This window comes from Saccopteryx bilineata, chromosome 1, assembly GCF_036850765.1.
Source record: "Saccopteryx bilineata isolate mSacBil1 chromosome 1, mSacBil1_pri_phased_curated, whole genome shotgun sequence".
NCBI lineage: Eukaryota > Metazoa > Chordata > Mammalia > Chiroptera > Emballonuridae > Saccopteryx > Saccopteryx bilineata.
The window spans coordinates 158,443,159-158,459,574 of NC_089490.1; the positions used below are offsets into that span (position 1 = coordinate 158,443,159).

Consider the following 16,416-nt stretch of genomic DNA (forward strand, 5'->3'; position numbering starts at 1 on the left):
CTGGAAGCTCACTGGTACAAGAGGACAGGAGGGAGAGGAGATCTAGGGGTCCTCCAGGCAAGAAGAGCATGCTGTGCTCGGAGAAGAACAAGAGTCATTCTGGGAGGCTGGAGCTTACAGCACAGCGTGGACGGGAGTAGGAGTGGAGACTGGAAAGAACACATGGAGGAAGATTCCAATGGGCCTTTTGTGCCTCATGCTAAAGAGCTTGGCTCTTATCCTAGCGTGTAGAAAATGAAGGAGCAATGAGGATTTTCAACAAAAACCTACCTGCTTGAAAATGCCCTCAATCTCAATGTGACACATTTTTAAATAGAATTCAGTCAAGATTTTCTGGAATGAAGGCTTTGATTTATTAAAAAATTTAAATTAAATCATTTCTAAAAAGGAGCATTTTTACTTCATAGAGCAAAATGTAAGAAGTGTGTTCTGACCTGTGGTGGTGCAGTGGATAAAGCATTGACCTGGAATGCTGAGGTCGCCGGTTCAAAACCCTGGGCTTGCCTGGTCAAGGCCTCTATGGGAGTTGATGCTTCCTGCTCCTCCCTGCCCTTTTCTCCTCGCTAAAATGAATAATAATTTAAAAAAAGTAAGGACAGTGAGTTACATCGAGCTTGAAAGCAATCTGAAGGCTGGGTCCCAAGATGGCAGACCCCGAGAAGGAGGCTTGTCTGCATGAAGCATGTTGTGAATACTCTCATGAAACTCACCTGGGGGGAGTGAGGAATGCAGGATGGGCAGAGGCGGAAGCTGGGCTCTGATGCTGTTGTAACTCAGGGAGCTCTGAAGCTGGATGACCCAGCAGAGCCCTCCCAAACTGGGATAAAAGGACAGGGCCTTTATGCCCCTGAAGTGGCCAGTCACTGGATGCAGGCTGCCCCAGTAAGAGGTGTGACCTTAGGAAGAGTGGGGCCAATTCTAATGGGAGGTGGTGGTGATGGGGTCTCAGTTATCATGATGTTTCTAAAAACCCAGCTACTAACATAAAATATAGCTTATGAGCTCACGAATAAAAAACCCAAAAATATTAGTTAATTTATTAGAAAAAAACCAAACAGTGGACCTAAGAAAATCGTGAGACTACAGCAATTACTAAAGAAGTTATAAAATGTGGCTGAGGTGCAAGGATAAACTATTAGATCAAAGGAACAGAAAAGCAGATGAGAAACAGCCCCCCCCACACAGACCCCTAATGTTAAGACATCCTTGTAAAAACAGATTAATTTTAAACCATCTCTCATGCTATATACAAAAATCAATTTCTGATGGGGAAAAAATGTTGATGAGTACCAATAATGGAGGAGAAGTGAACTGAGTAATTAATTGCTTGGGTGACCTTTTTCTTTTTGGAAAGAAATGACCCTGGGCCCGGGGACAGGCTTCCTGTCCTTCTTTGTGTCTGGCCTATAGGAGGAAATACCGGAGGAGAGAGAGAGAGGCAAAGGCAGTTTGGGGTCTTCACGCGATTGTTCAAAGAGAATAAATCAGTGTGAACCAAGCAGGAAGAAAAGCCATGGAAATCCCACTGTTTGCAATAGAGCGCCAGAGCTGTGAGCCACGGACAATCTGCTTTTCAGGAACCATCAGATGAGTGGAAGTGAAGGGTTTTCTGTAGCAAAAAAAAAAAAAAAAGGAATCCTGGTCTTATTTAAATAACAGCTGATAAAATAAGACAGCTTTTTCTTTTTTCTTATCATGTTACATATGGCAATTTAGTGAGTAGGTAGGCATCTTATACTATTGTTTTTAAAAAGCGATTTATTAATAGAGAAGGAAATATTGACTCATCAGCAACAATCTATGAGCCGTGGGCAGAGGGCTGGTCTTGCCGCTCCCACCATTTGCTCAAGGAGCCGTATGAATATTTGGGAAGCAGTGGGAAAGGGTGAAGGAGGCAAGCCTGACCCAAAGCCTCCACAGTAAGGTCATGTCAAACCTCAAATTTGTTCTTCTTCACTTAAAGTGATGGCCAGCCCCGCTCTGGGATCCCCTCATCTACGTTACTTTCTTCTGCCCACCACAGAATAGGAGCTCCTTGAGGTGAGGGCTGTGTGTGCACCGAGGTTCCCAGCAATGCTTTGCGGAGTGAGTGCGTCATAGACTGCCACTGAATGAAGGAGACATTCTACAGCTTCACATGACAAGGGTGGAGGCAGCAGGAAGGAGCCTGTGGCTCAAGGAGTAGGCCATCCTGCTAGAAGTATGTGTCAGAACTGGGGTCAGACCCTGGGTTTGTGTGACTCCTAAGTGAGCGCTCTTTCTCGTCACCTGTGATGGTCAGCCTTGTTGGTCCCCAGGTGCGCCCGAAGGGTCGGTGGACTTCACAGTCCAGCTCTTCAGCTGGCACAAGCTCAACAGGTTGGGGCACAGTCCTTCCCTCCTCCCAGACAGCCCTCCTCAGGCCCCAGTCTCAAACTCGGGGCTTCCCAGGCTGCCCATACTTCTAATTGGCTACAAACTTAAAGGTTCCAGCTAGTCCCTCGGGTTTAGAAATACGCAATGCTTTTGGTTGTCCTATCTCTTTGGTCTCCTCCAATCTGAAAAAGTGCAGGCCTTTTATTCTATCGATCTCTGCGAAGACCCTTCACCCTAGGTGTCATGACTAGACTCAGCCATGAACTTTGGGCAGAAATAGCTAAGAAATAGTGCTGCATTCTTTTGGTCAATCAAGGTGAGAGACAAGACTCTGCCTAGTCTACTGATGACGGTGTTAAAACGTTGATGACTTGGTCATTTGTGCCTGCCAGGGTCTATGATTAGACTCAGGGAAGATAACGCTAAGAACGTGTCACTGTCTCATCCATTGATGAGTCATGCCCGAACCAACCAATGCTGTTTGTTGCCAAACGGTGATTATCTATTTCCATTCATTCTGCATGTACCTTAGTTCTCCAAACTCTTCCTTTTTTTTTTTTTTCCTAGCACAAAAAGATATTCCAGACTCATTTTGTATTTTATTTGCCCCTGCCCTGGAATCAGCCATTTCTTCCAGCCCTGGATCCTTTTAGTAGAGAAGAATATTTGGAAATGAAGACTCAGTGTTTGGTATGCAAATGAAAACCAGGGCAGCACTGATCCTAGGCTCTTTCAGTAAGCAAAGAGCAAAGTGCTGGTGTGTTCTCCCCATGAGCTCTCACCAATACTTCCAATTCTAATCTCTCACCAAAGCTTCTCTCTAGCCTTCTCCTCTCTATATTTCGAGTACTTTCTCAAACAGTAAGAAACCCATGTCCCATTATCCTCAATGTATTTACTCTTTTTCTCAGCCCCCCCTGGATGTGACCCACCAGCTGCGCTCAGCCCCCTCCTCCTCCAATCTGATGCTGGCTTTGCAGCCACAGCCACCCCCTCGGCCTCACTACTCTGACCTGTGGCCATCCCACCACCTCCAAGAGAAGGATAAAAAAAAAAAAAAGAGATAAAAAGGGTGAAGAAGAAGAAGAAACTAGACTTTTTTTTTTTTTTTTCCAATAACACCCGAATCGACACTGGATTGCTGGTTAAAATTCTGTCCCTAAGGAGCTTTATCTCATTGAATCCTCATAAAACCATTCAAAATAGGTGCTATTATTTTCTCCATGTTGTAGATGCTTGGTGGCATGCACAGTACAAAGATACTCAGCAGAGATTGGTCAGTGCCTGAGAGTTTTAAACTTTGCCTCTGTGGGTCCTCTCTGTTCTACCAGGAGTGCTTGATTCACCAGTTATGTATGGAACCGCATGAGAAACTTGAATTAAACTGGAACCAATGTGATTCATCACTAGGCACAGCCTTGTAGATGGGATCCAGGCCGCTGCCTGACTGTCCTCCTCTTAATCCAACTCTAGCTCTAGGCCAGGAAGCTTTGGCATCAAGATGTCAGGCAGGCTGCCTTCTGGTCAAGGAAGAAGTCATAAGGAGGGCACCTAATTTTTTCTTTCTTTCTTTCTTTCTTTCTTTCTTTCTTTCTTTCTTTCTTTCCTTTTTTAATTTATTTTTTTAGGTGAGAGGAGGAGAGATTGTGAAACAAACTCCTGCATGCATCCCGACTGGGATACACCCAGGAACCCATCTGGGGCCAGTGCTCCAGTACTGAGCTATTTTTAGCACCTGAGGCTGATGCGCTCCAAGGGAGCTATCTTCAGTGCCTGGGGCCAAGCTTGAACCAATCAAGCCACTGGCTGCAGGAGGGGAAGAGGAAAGAAGGGGGAGGGGAAGGGGGAAAGAAGCAGATCATCACTGCTCTTGTATGTCCTGACCCAGGATGTCCATATGCCCAGCTGATGCTCTATCCATTAAGCTACCAGTCAGGGTCCTAATTTCTTATCAACACTTTATTTCCTGTGGTTATGATTCTTGTGTGGGGACTGTGCCACTACATCCCTTAATGCAAGTCCTGTCCTCTGTCTTGCCTAGCCCCACCATTCATCCCACACAACAGCTTGATCTAGTAGAAATCCTCAGAGTCCAGTGGACCAGAGTTCAAAATCCCAGCTTAATTCCATGAGCTGTGTGACCTCCATTAGTTTCTGCATCAGCCAAATGGGAATGTAACGCCTAGTTTCTTGTGGATTTAAGGAAATAATGTTTGCAAAGTGCCCAGCAGTGCCTACTGCAGACCCTGAGTAACACTGACTAAACTGGAAACCACTCAGAGGGTGCTTTTTACATGGTGGATTCTCAGCAGTTGTTACTTGGTTTGGTTGGAATGAAGTGCAGAAGCATGAACTCTGCTCTTTGCCTTGCTGCAGTTTTTCCTCTACTTCTGCTTTCTCTTCTCAGTTCCTCTGCCTCATTCTGCTAGTTTGTTCATTCATCAGATAGAACCCACCGTGTACCAGGCCTTGCACTAAGTGCTAGAGAATTATAGATGAATGAAACATGAAGATGAATGCTCACCCTAGAGAAGTGCATGTCCAGAGCTGCAAGAGGACTGTGGGAGCCTAGAAGGAGGCACCTCTGAGTCGTGTCCCTGTCTTCTCCTCTGTAGGAGGTCATTGCCTCCATCCTGCTGAGCGGGCGGATCGGGCCCAACATCCAGCTGGCTGAGTGCTATGGGCTGAGGCTGAAGCACATGAAGTCGGATGAGATCCACTGGCTGCACCCGCAGATGACAGTGGGTGAGGCGCAGGACAAGTACGAGTGTCTACACGTGGAAGCCGAGTGGAGGTAGGAGAGAGCCCTGGGCGCTCTAACAAGGTTGGGAGGGTGGGGGGAGATGAGTGTGGAGTGGGAATGCCCTGGGGGGGGGGGAGTTCTTCCTTGGAGCACTTTCCAATTTCTGAAAGTATTCTAGAACATGAGTGACACTTTAGGCTTAGTTTTCCTGCAGCATCCAATGCATGTATTTGCCAAGGCTAACACGGGCTCACAGCACATCCCCATCCAGGGCAGATATCTAGAAGCATCCCCAGACAGGATGCTGTTGGTGCTCTGAAAGAGAAGTAACAGTTATAAAGAAGTAATGCCAGGAGGAAGGTGAGCCAGGCCCTGGCTGGTCCAAGAAAGGCAGTTACCACGAAGAAGAAATGAGAGGTGTCAGCGCTAACACTGCCCATTATCTCTAGACCCTTCTGTGGTCCTCCACCCAACCAAAAGTCCTGAAAGGGTGGCCAGGAACCGCATGGGAAGCCCCTTGCATGTGGTAGATGAGGTTGCTCCTGCCCTTGGCTGGTCCTACTCCTTTACATACAAGAGGGTCTTAATTTCCTGTCCCAGATATGACCTTCAAATCCGCTACTTGCCAGAGGACTTCATGGAGAGCCTGAAAGAAGACAGAACCACGCTGCTTTATTTTTACCAACAGGTGAGAGATAGTTCCTGTGTCCAGGGTTCCATTACATTAAATGCCAAGTATTATCCATGCTCTCCTAAGAGATGAAATGACAAAGCTTTGGAGGTCCTAGTCCTGGAAACTCCTCTTGAGGACCTTCCGTGGAACCCTGGTCAGCTGTACAACTCTGCCTGTCTCACAGCTAGTTAAGTACCAGCTACCTCCGCCCCATATATTCATGGTTCCTCTTGGACTTTCCTGGTGACTATTTGTTGCCCAGGAGACCTGGCTGGTGTCTCAGGCAAAGCAGGTCCAAGGAGGAGGCTTTAGACACACAGGCTCTGCTGCCTGACGCCCTGGTTTCTTGTCCAGCTCTGCCACTTACTAACCTGGTTTTCCCAGAGACTTAGCTGCATGAAGCAGTTTCCTCTCTGACAAAATGGAGATGATAATAAAAATAATACCTAATTTATAGGGTTGTTATAAAGACCAAATGACATCATTAGCAATGTTCTGGTAAACCAGCTCTGTGAAGAAAAAAAATAATAAAACACCTGATTTGTAGAACTTGCCAATTACCATAGTGTAAATAGGGCTGTTTCAAGCTACCTATGTGATATCAGCCAACTTGGAAATTTTCAAAAAGTATAATAACTGGCTTTCATGAGATGTTTGGAGCTGCTCCAGCACACCAACTCTAGTGCATGTAAAGTGCTAACACAGGACCTGGCCCAGAAAGAATGCCAAGTAAACATGGGTTGTCATTGCTGTATTCTGTCTGATCTTAGTGCCCTCCTATACCTCTCTCCGGGCTTGCTGGAGACCAAGCCAGGCTTTTCTTGTTAATGGATGACACCTGTCACTACTTATCAATAAGGCTTTGAATAAATTACTGACTCCTTCCCCAAATCCCAGTTTTCTTATCTCCAAAATATGAAGCAGGGAAGGGGAATCTGAACTCCTCCCTCGTGGAGCCAGGGGGAACATGTGTAAAGCACTTCAAAAACTCGAAGGCCTTGGCCTGTGGAGGCTTGGTCAGCATGCCCAAGTTCTGGAGGGAGGCAGAGCCGAAGATGAGCCCCTTCCTCTGCTCTTCACCTCCTGCTACATGATTGTGCACGGCATGTGAGAGACAGCTCAGGGTGGCAAGAATGTGTTCAAGGCACCCACCAGCTCTTGGGGCCTCTGCTCAGGAGAACAGAGAATGAGGACAGGAGTCTCAACCTTGGTCTTTCTCTCCACCAGCTCCGGAGTGACTACATGCAACGCTACGCCAGCAAGGTCAGCGAAGGCATGGCCTTGCAGCTGGGTTGTCTGGAGCTCAGGTATGTGCCCTTGAGTCCTTTCCTGGGCTGGGCTCCTAGCCAGCTTGACTTTGCTCCAGGGTGGGAAGCAAAAGTGGATGTGTAGAGCCGGGAGGGGACAAGTGGTGGCCGATAGAGAATCAGGTCCTGAGGCGCTTGCTGTTTGGACCCTGGGATAGGAGTCCTCTCTGGCTGGTGCCCCACCTTCTACTAGCTGCCAGGGATCTTGCCTCCAGGATGTCTGCTTCTTCCATCTATCTGCCATCCAAGTGATTCAGTAAATGTTTCTCTGAGCCTTAGGTGAGATCCTAAGAGATACTCAAACGCTAGGGCTTCCATCTGTGTTGTTCACTGCGATGTCTCCAGCTCCTGTAGGCACTAATAAATATGCATGAGTCATCCAGAGAGGCCCTCAAATTTACAGTGTTTGGGAAGTGACAGGTGTGTCTACAGTTGACCATAATATGAGGCATCATGAAATATATGCAAAACAGATATACATAGAAGAGCCATTAATCCTGCCTTAGGACACCAGAAAGGAAGGGATTTGAACCACCCCAAGAAGGAGGGGAAATATTTCCATTAGTAGATTATAGAGGCTTGGGGACAGGGGAGTATGCATTCTGGGCCCAGTGACCAGTGGAAGGAAAAGAACAGACTGAAGAATAGTGAGAGATGAGTTGAGGGAGGTAAGTTGGGCTGATGGTAGAAGACATGGAATGACAGTCTAAGAAACAAATCTTATTCTTGGCTGTCAAGTCAAGGAGGGAAATGTGGTTAAACCTGTGTTCTAGCACATTCTTCTTCAAAGCAGGACCATTCGGTTCACTGTCCATCACCATTCTACCTTCCATTGCTTTTTCTGTTCCCCTCATCTGTCTCCTTCTAAAAGCTGGTTATAAATCATAATCATCTGGAAGCTTATTAAACTAGAAAACTCTAACCCATCCTTGGATATTCTGGTGTAATAGAGTTGGGTGGGACTTTAGGATTTGCCCCAGACAATTTGGATGCAGTTAGCCTCTGGGGAGAACCAGCCAAGCACAGGAGAACACTCCTGGAAGGTACGTTCTCATTCAATGAAGGCAGATGGGGCAGGTTGAGGATCACTGGGTGTCCACCGACAGCAGCTGAGATGTAGCTCATCATGGCACACTTTAGTGATTGGGTACCTTTGTCAAAAATAACACAATAACTGATCTTCAGTACATGAGAGAAAGACAATCAATGATATAGCGAGTGTGCTGGATTTCAAGAGATTGGGATGACCTAGGTATGTTACCTGAGTTATCTTTTCTCTAATTAAATGTTTCTCCATTTGCCATCTCCTTAAGTCATTCTAGAACTGCTATTATTTTCATATATTTTAATGCCGCAATGTTCATTTCAAAATTTGTTTACCCTACCATTTAGCCAAACTTGTGTTTTATTAAGGCTTATTTAAATACTCTAGTCTTCAAGACTCTTTTTATCCATCCCTAGTCTCGGTGCTTATTCATTCATTCAACCAGTATCATAAACCAATGACATTAAGGGACCACTGTGTCTGGGACTCGGAAGCAGCTCCCACCATCTTAGTGAGTAATGCATCCCCTCTGTCTAGCATACTCTGGTCATTCCCCTTTTGGGCCTGGTAAGCCATTCTTTATTCTGAAGGCTTTAGAAAATTCACTATGCCAGTGTTGCCTGCTAGCCCTCTGCATTCACAGAAAACCTCAGAGGACACCTGTGAAATGTCAATAATAAGCAATATGGTGGAAATAGGCTCTTCCTGTAAAGCCAGTTCAAAGGTTTCTCCATCTTGAAACCTTCCCTTCCCCATACCCACCCCACCTACCTCACCCTAGGCACCGGTTGGCTTACATGCACTAGATTGCGAATCTTGTCAAATCCTTGAAGTCGGGGTTGGCTCTCCTCTTTACCTGGCACATAATGAGGGCACAGTTTATGTCTGAATGAATGGGTGACTCTAAAAGATCTAAATTCCTCTTCTCTGGTACCCATTTGCCAACATTTATTCTGTTAGAATAAATAATAGCAGACAGCAAGCTGATTTGTTGGTTACCTAGAAGTACACTTGCGGCTCATTGAAGCCAGCAGGAACTGTGGATGGCCATGCTGCCTGGAGCCCACACTTTGCAGGCGTGCGCTGAGGTTTCCTATGGAAGTGGAGGGCAGGGAACACGGGCTTAGAATACTTTCTAAAGCTGCTGTGATTGACTCTGAAAATTTGGGATCTCAACCATAAGCACCTCAAGTAGAAGCAGGATGGAATAATTTTCCATCCTGGGGAGAATTCTGGATAGGGTTCTTCGGTTTGTTTGTTTGTTTGTTTTTAAATGATAGTTGATATACAATATTATATTAGACAACCCTGTGATTAGACATTTGTGTAACTTATGAAGTGATCACTCTAATCAATCTAGTACTCATCTGACACCATACAGAGTTATTACAATATTATTGACTTTTTACCTATGCTGTACTTTACATCTCTGTGACTAGCCTGTAACTACTTATTTGAACTTCTAAACCTCTACTTTTTTTACCTAGTCTGCCAACCTTTCCTCCATCTGGCAACTGCCAAAATCTTCTCTGAATCTATGAGTCGTTTCTGTTCTGCTTGTTCATTTATTTTGTTTTTTAAATTCCACGTGTAAGTGAAATCGTTGGCATTTGTCTTTCTCTGTCTGACTTATTTCATTTAGCATAGTACCCTCTAGGTCCATCCATGTTGTTGCAGATGGCAAGATTTTAGTATTTTTTATGACTGACTCATATTCTTTTGTATATGTGCATCACATCTTCTTTATCCATTCATCTAGTGATGAACACTTAGGTTGCTGGTGTAAATAATGCTGCAAGAAACCTATGGGTGTATACAGGGTTCTTATGTTCTATAACTGAACGTCTTTCCTGCACGCCTGTTGTTTGGTTTCCATAGGTCAGACTCGCCCTAATCAGCTGGAGTACTCCTCCAGCATCTGCTGTCTTGCTCTATCAAATACCTGATAGAAGGAGTGGGGAAGAGTCATGCTTCTAGTTCCCTACACTTTCTCCTTGGATCAAGCTGCCAGGGTTTCTCAACCTCAGCAATAAGGACATTTTGAGCTGTATCGTCTTTTGTCATAGGGACCATCCTGCACACTTACAGCATCCCTGGCCTGTACACACTAGATGCTGTTAAGACCTCCCCTCCTTCTAACAAGGTGTGACGATCAAAAGGATCTCTAGACATTGCCAAATGTTTTCAGGCTTGGGAGGCAGGTGCACAATTGCCTCCTATTGAGAGCCACTGAATTAGCTCATTGGGAGGTCATCTGCCTGCACCACTAAAGGTGAGGCCCTCTGTCAAGCACATATTTGAATTGTGCTTTAGTGTTATATGATTGGTGTTAAATTGCAACAGGAGAAACAAACATAAAATTGGCTTCTCATTTTTTATTTTTTGGTAAAATGAACATTGAGAATAGTAGTTTTCTTTCAATAAATGATTTTTTAAACTTTTTTATTTTAAGAATGAAATACCTTTTTATGGTAAATGTTTTTTTCTTGGTAAATTATGCACTTAATAAAGTCTTCTATCCAATATCCTGGCTTCCAGGACAACTAAACCCCAAACCACAGGTTTGCCATATTCTTTAGCTCATTTATCTCATTGTCTGGTTTCATTGTAGGTCTATTTTATTTAATATGTGAACTTTGTATCTTGCATCTTTTCTTAGAGGGGTACAGGCTAGAAATGCATTTCAATATTGTAACATAATTTATCAATATTTTCTGAGCCATCATTAAATAGTATTACTACTTAATACTTATTTTCATGTACCCATTTTTGATTCAAGAAGAGAAATTTTATATCAAAGACTTGATCTTTGGCTCTCTCTTCATTCCAACTACTGGCATTTGAAACAACTCAGTTTGTTCCAGCTAGAAAGAACTTCTTGTGTCATTGTGCCTTTATCACCACAGAGCCATTCTATTCTTTCTTATTTGTATTTCACATCAATTTTTCTCATCTGAGGGAGGCAATTGAAGTAATTGAGGATGATGACCTGGTGTATAGGTGTGTTGGGGGCTGGGAGAAGAGAGGGGACCATAATGAGAACAGAGGTCGGATAAAATAATTGCTATCAAATATCTGATATCTGGCCCTATCCGGTTGGCTCAGTGGTAGAGCATTGGCCCAACATGTGGATGTCCTAGGTTAGATTCCTGGTCAGGGCACACAGGAGAAGCAACCATCTGCTTCTTCACTCCTCCCCATCTCGCTTCTTTTTCTCTCTCTCTTCCCCTCCTGCAGCCATGGCTCAGTTGGAGTGAGTTCGCCCCAGGCACTGAGGATGGCTCCATGGCCTCTGCCTCAGGCACTAAAGAGCTCGGTTGCTGAGCAACGGAGCAACACCCCAGATGGGCAGAGCATCACCCTCTAGTGGGTTTGCCAGGTGGATCCTGGTTGGGTGCATGTGGGAGTCTGTCTGCCTCCCCTCCTCTCACTGAATTAAAAAGAACAAACCTGATATCTAAGAAAGGAATTAAACTTAGTATTTATAGCTCCAAGGGCCAAGAAAGAGGAAAAAGAAAAAAGGACCTTTTACTAAGTAGATGTGTTACTATGGAGGTAGCCACCTCAGCAGGTAGTGAGCCCAGACAACTTGCATTATGATGGATTGAATAACCTCACTCTCTTATATTTTTTTTCAAGAAAAAGGGGTAATTAATATATGTTCAATGTGGAAGGAATATTTGGAGCATGGAGAAAAAGGAGAAAAACTGACTAAAGTCACCTGCAATTTCATTAACCAGAACTAACTTTCGTTAACAACGTAGATCCAGTCTGATATTTTCCAACACATTCTCTTTTCTACTTATCTTGCTTGGCAATCTGTTCAAAACCACCCTGTATTAAGATGAAGGGATTAGCAGTACAAACTGATAGTTGCAAATAGCCACAGATGCAGATTGCAGTGAAGAGAGTATAGGCAGTAATGCTGATATAACACAGTTTGGGGCCACGTGGGTGCCTGGGGGCAGTGTTGAGGGGGTGAACTAGAATGAATGGTTTTTCAGCCACTCTGCTGTGTATCTGAAACTGGTGCGGAATAGTATTGAATGTAAATGGTGATTGAAAAATGCAACAACAACAAAAAATCATTTATTAAAAATTGTAAAATAGCCTGACCAGGCGGTGGTGCGGTGGATAGAGCGTCGGACCGGGATGCAGAGGACTCAGGTTCGAGACCCTGAGGTCGTCAGCTTGAGCGCAGGCTCATCTGGTTTGAGTGAGGCTCACCAGCTTGGACCCAAGGTCGCTGACTTGAGCAAGGGGTTACTCGGTCTGCTGTAGCCCCCTGGTCAAGGCACATATGAGAAAGCAATCAATGAACAACTAAGGTGTTGCAACAAAAAACTAATGATTGATGCTTCTCATTTCTCTCTGTTCCTGTCTGTCTCTATCTATCCCTCTCTCTGACTCTCTCTCTATGTAAAAAAAAAAAAAATTTTTAAATAAAATATTACATAGCAATAAAAAAAGAATAAAATGTTGCCAATTGCACCAACATGAATGGACCTAGCATATATTATGCTAAGTGAAATAAGTCAGGAAGAGTAAGACAAACTAGTATGGTTTCACTTATATGTGAAATCTAAAAACAAAACAAATAAATAAAACAAAAACAGACTCATAGAAATAGAGACTAAAGGAATGGTTATCAGAAGGAAAGGGGTGGAGGAGAAGGTAAAAATATGAAGGGGAATAGAGTTAATAATATTGTGAGAAGTTTACACAGTGACAGATGATTAGTAGAATTAGTGGGGTGATCATATTGTAAAATGTAAAAATGTCAAGTGACTATATTGTACATTTGAAACTAATATAACTAGTATAAAGATTGTATACCAACTATACTTAAATAAAAAAAAGAATAAAAGAAATAAAACAAGCACCATTTATTAAAAATTGGTAAGGAGGCCCTGGCCAGTTGGCTCAGTGGTAGAGCGTCGGCCTGGCATACAGGAGTCCCAGGTTTGATTCCTGGCCAGGGCACACAGGAGAAGCGTCCATCTGCTTCTCTGCCTCTCCCCCTCTCCTTTATCTCTGTCTCTCTCTTCCCTTCCCACAGCCAAGGCTCCATTGGAGCAAAGTTGGCCTGGGCGCTGAGGATGGCTCTATGGCCTCTGCCTCAGGCGCTAGAATGGCTCTGGTTGCAACAGAGCAACACCCCAGATGGGCAGAGCATTACCCCTTGGTGGGCATGCCGGGTAGATCCTGGTCGGGCACATGTGGGAGTCTCTCTGACTGCCTCCTCGTTTCCAACTTCAGAAAAATACAAAAAAAAAGAAAAAGAAAAAAAAAAGAAAACAAAAACAAAACAAAACAAAAAAACAACAAAAATTGGTAAGGATATAAAATTAGGTGTTTTAATCTAGCATTTCTTCTATGATTTCATGCTTTAGATATTCTTCCCAATCCCATGATGTGGAAATATTTTCTTAGAGTTTGAAAATGATTTTATTATTACATTTATCCCTTTACTTCATTTAGAATAAACATTTAGAATAAAGCGTGAGATGGGGCCCTGGCTGGTTGGCTCAATGGTAGAGCATTGGCCTTGTGTGTGGATGTCCCAGGTTCGATTCCTGGTCAGGGCACACAGGAGAAGAGACCATCTGCTTCTCCACCCTTCCCTCTCCTTTCTTTCTCTCTATCTCTCTCTTTCTCTCTCTCAGCCATGGCTCCATTGGAGCAAGTTGGCCCTGGGCACTGAGGATGGCTCCACGGCCTCACCTCAGGAACTAAAATAGCTCAGTTGCTGAACAATGAAGCAATGCCCCAGATGGGCAGAGCATTGACCGGTAGAAATCTGTCTCTGCCTCCTCTGTTCTTACTTAAGAAAAAAAAAAAAGTGAGATGGTGATATAATCTTACTATTTTCTAATTATAGTGAATTATTTAAATTCATATCTTTTAAATCATAAGTTACTTACCTCTTTCTCTGCTTATAGTATCAGCACAAACTGTTCTCAGACTAAAGACAGCTGGGTTAAAGGAACGCTGAGTCACTCTAATGTAAGATTAAAAGTGTGACAATGTCTGCAACAGTTGAAGAAATTCCTGGACATAGTGACTCAGGCAGAGAAGGAAGGAGATACAAGTGAGGACATTGGTTATTTGGTTTCTCCTTAAATAACAATTGCCATAAGTCAGGGGTCCCCAAACTTTTTACACAGGGGGCCCTCAGACCATTGGAGGGCCAGATTATAAAAAAACTATGAACAAATCCCTATGCACACTGCATATATCTTATTTTAAAGTAAAAAAACAAAACAAAACAGGAATAAATACAATATTTAAAATAAAGAACAAGTAAATTTAAATCAACAAACTGGCAGTATTTCAATGGGAACTATGGGCCTGCTTTTGGCTAATGAGATGGTCAATGTCCGGTTCCATATTTGTCACTGCTAGCCGTAACAAGTGATATGATGCACTTCCGGAGCCGTGACACGTGCGTCCCGCGTCACCGGAAGTAGTACTGTAGTGAGTGATGCAGCGCTTTGCTGCGCCACCACATACAGTACTCCAGGAGCACAAGATGCATCCTGTGCTCCTCTCACTGACCACCAGTGAAAGAGGTGCCCCTTCCAGAAGTGCAGCGGGGACCGGATAAATGGCCTCAGGGGGCCACATACAGCCTGCGGGCCGTAGTTTGGGGACCCCTGCTATAAATAAATAATACATAAAAATCTCCATCTATCAAGACATACACTTAATGGGACTTAAAGAATATATATTGAATATTAATAAATATCACCCTTGGTCAGAGGATTATGAATTATTTTTATTTTTCTCCTTCTGTTCCATAAGTTTTAAATTTTTCATATGTATGACATTTAATAATTATTTAAATGAACACACCAACACACACACACATATAATATTTCAAAGTTAGCAAAGCAGAAAAAAGAAATTGCAAAGGGTACCCAAATTCTGAGGGTGGAAGTGGGTGTTTCAAAATGACTCCTTGGGTTATTTGTTTTTAGAGGCCACAGATAGAACCACTATCTTCCTCCTCTGCTTAGAGCTGGGCTTCCCAGAGCACAAGACTCGAGTCTTTTCTAGGATGAGATTTGTGGATTTTTCTTTCCTTCATGGTTTTCAAAGTATCAATTCTTTTTACTGTCCTGACTTTCTCCCTCTCAGTGGTTCCCACATGTGGCAGGGGAAGGAGCCTTCTAGGCCAATATATGGCCATTGGGTGACCTGGCTCCGATGGCTTTGTTCTCCAGACATCAGCCTCTCCATGCCTTCTCTCTCTCCAGGCGGTTCTTCAAGGACATGCCCCACAATGCACTTGACAAAAAGTCCAACTTCGAGCTCCTGGAGTAAGTTCTGAGACTGGCCCCTGCCGCTCCCCCCCTTCCTGCTGCCCTGCTTTTTGTACTCACCCCTGCTCCACTTACCCCCAGAACAGAGCCAGGTGGGGCCCACCTCCCATCTCTCCCCAATTGGCCAGAAGTCCTGGGTTGGGGGAGAAGGGGAGTCAAATGATGCTTTTCTTCTTCTTTCAGGAAGGAAGTAGGGCTTGACCTGTTTTTCCCAAAGCAAATGCAGGAGAACTTAAAGGTAAATGGGCAAGCGGCCTGGAAAGACCCCCTTTGCTGCTGTTGGATGGTCCCCAGGACTAGAGCTGAAGGTACTGGGCTGGGGATACCCAGCGATATAGCCAGGGTGTCCACGCCACCTTGGGCTATCTGGACATGGGACCACAAAATGCACCCCATCCATGACTGGGGATCAGGAAATCCAGCTCCAATTCCACACCAGAGGCCAGTGAGCCATGTGGCCTGAGCACTGGGAGCACCTGGGACACTCCTCCCTGCTCCCTTCCAGGGCTAGGGGGAGCCTCCTCTGAGACAGTAGGCGTGTGCTCTAAGTAAGAGACACCACTGCTCTCATGGCAGAGGCCTGAGGACCGTCTGACAGCAGCAAGCAGACTCTGGGTGAGATCCTAAGGGAAAGAACCAGAGCTTGGAGAAGCCTACTCACCCCTGCCCATCTCCCCCAGCCCAAGCAGTTCCGGAAGATGATCCAGCAGACATTCCAGCAGTATGCCTTGCTCCGGGAGGAGGAGTGCGTCATGAAGTTCTTCAACACGCTCTCTGGCTTCGCCAGCATCGACCAGGAGACTTATCGCTGTGAACTCATTGTAATTTGCTCCTCGCATGGATTCCAGGACTCTTGGGGAAGGGAGCCAGAATGCCATGATGGGGGGCCAGGAAGGGGCTTTGCTGGCTTCTACTGACCTACCCTAAACTGAAGCTAACATAAATCTACTTGCCTCAGGAAGGAAACT

General features: G+C 44.6%; 1 protein-coding gene and 1 non-coding gene across 7 annotated transcripts in view; both read left to right on the forward strand.

Moving 5' to 3' along the window:
• PTK2B (protein tyrosine kinase 2 beta) overlaps positions 1-16,416 on the forward strand; it is a 128,947-nt gene that overhangs the window by 83,517 nt on the left and 29,014 nt on the right. For all 6 annotated transcript variants that reach the window (XM_066278563.1, XM_066278568.1, XM_066278569.1 and 3 more), the window contains exons 3-8: positions 4,971-5,149; positions 5,699-5,786; positions 6,999-7,078; positions 15,383-15,445; positions 15,632-15,686; positions 16,129-16,269. In XM_066278563.1, coding sequence (XP_066134660.1) covers positions 4,971-5,149; positions 5,699-5,786; positions 6,999-7,078; positions 15,383-15,445; positions 15,632-15,686; positions 16,129-16,269 — 606 coding nt within the window. The remainder of the gene's footprint in view (positions 1-4,970; positions 5,150-5,698; positions 5,787-6,998; positions 7,079-15,382; positions 15,446-15,631; positions 15,687-16,128; positions 16,270-16,416) is intronic.
• TRNAT-UGU (transfer RNA threonine (anticodon UGU)) lies at positions 13,636-13,711 on the forward strand. The gene has a single exon. It is a non-coding gene; the product is annotated as a tRNA-Thr (tRNA).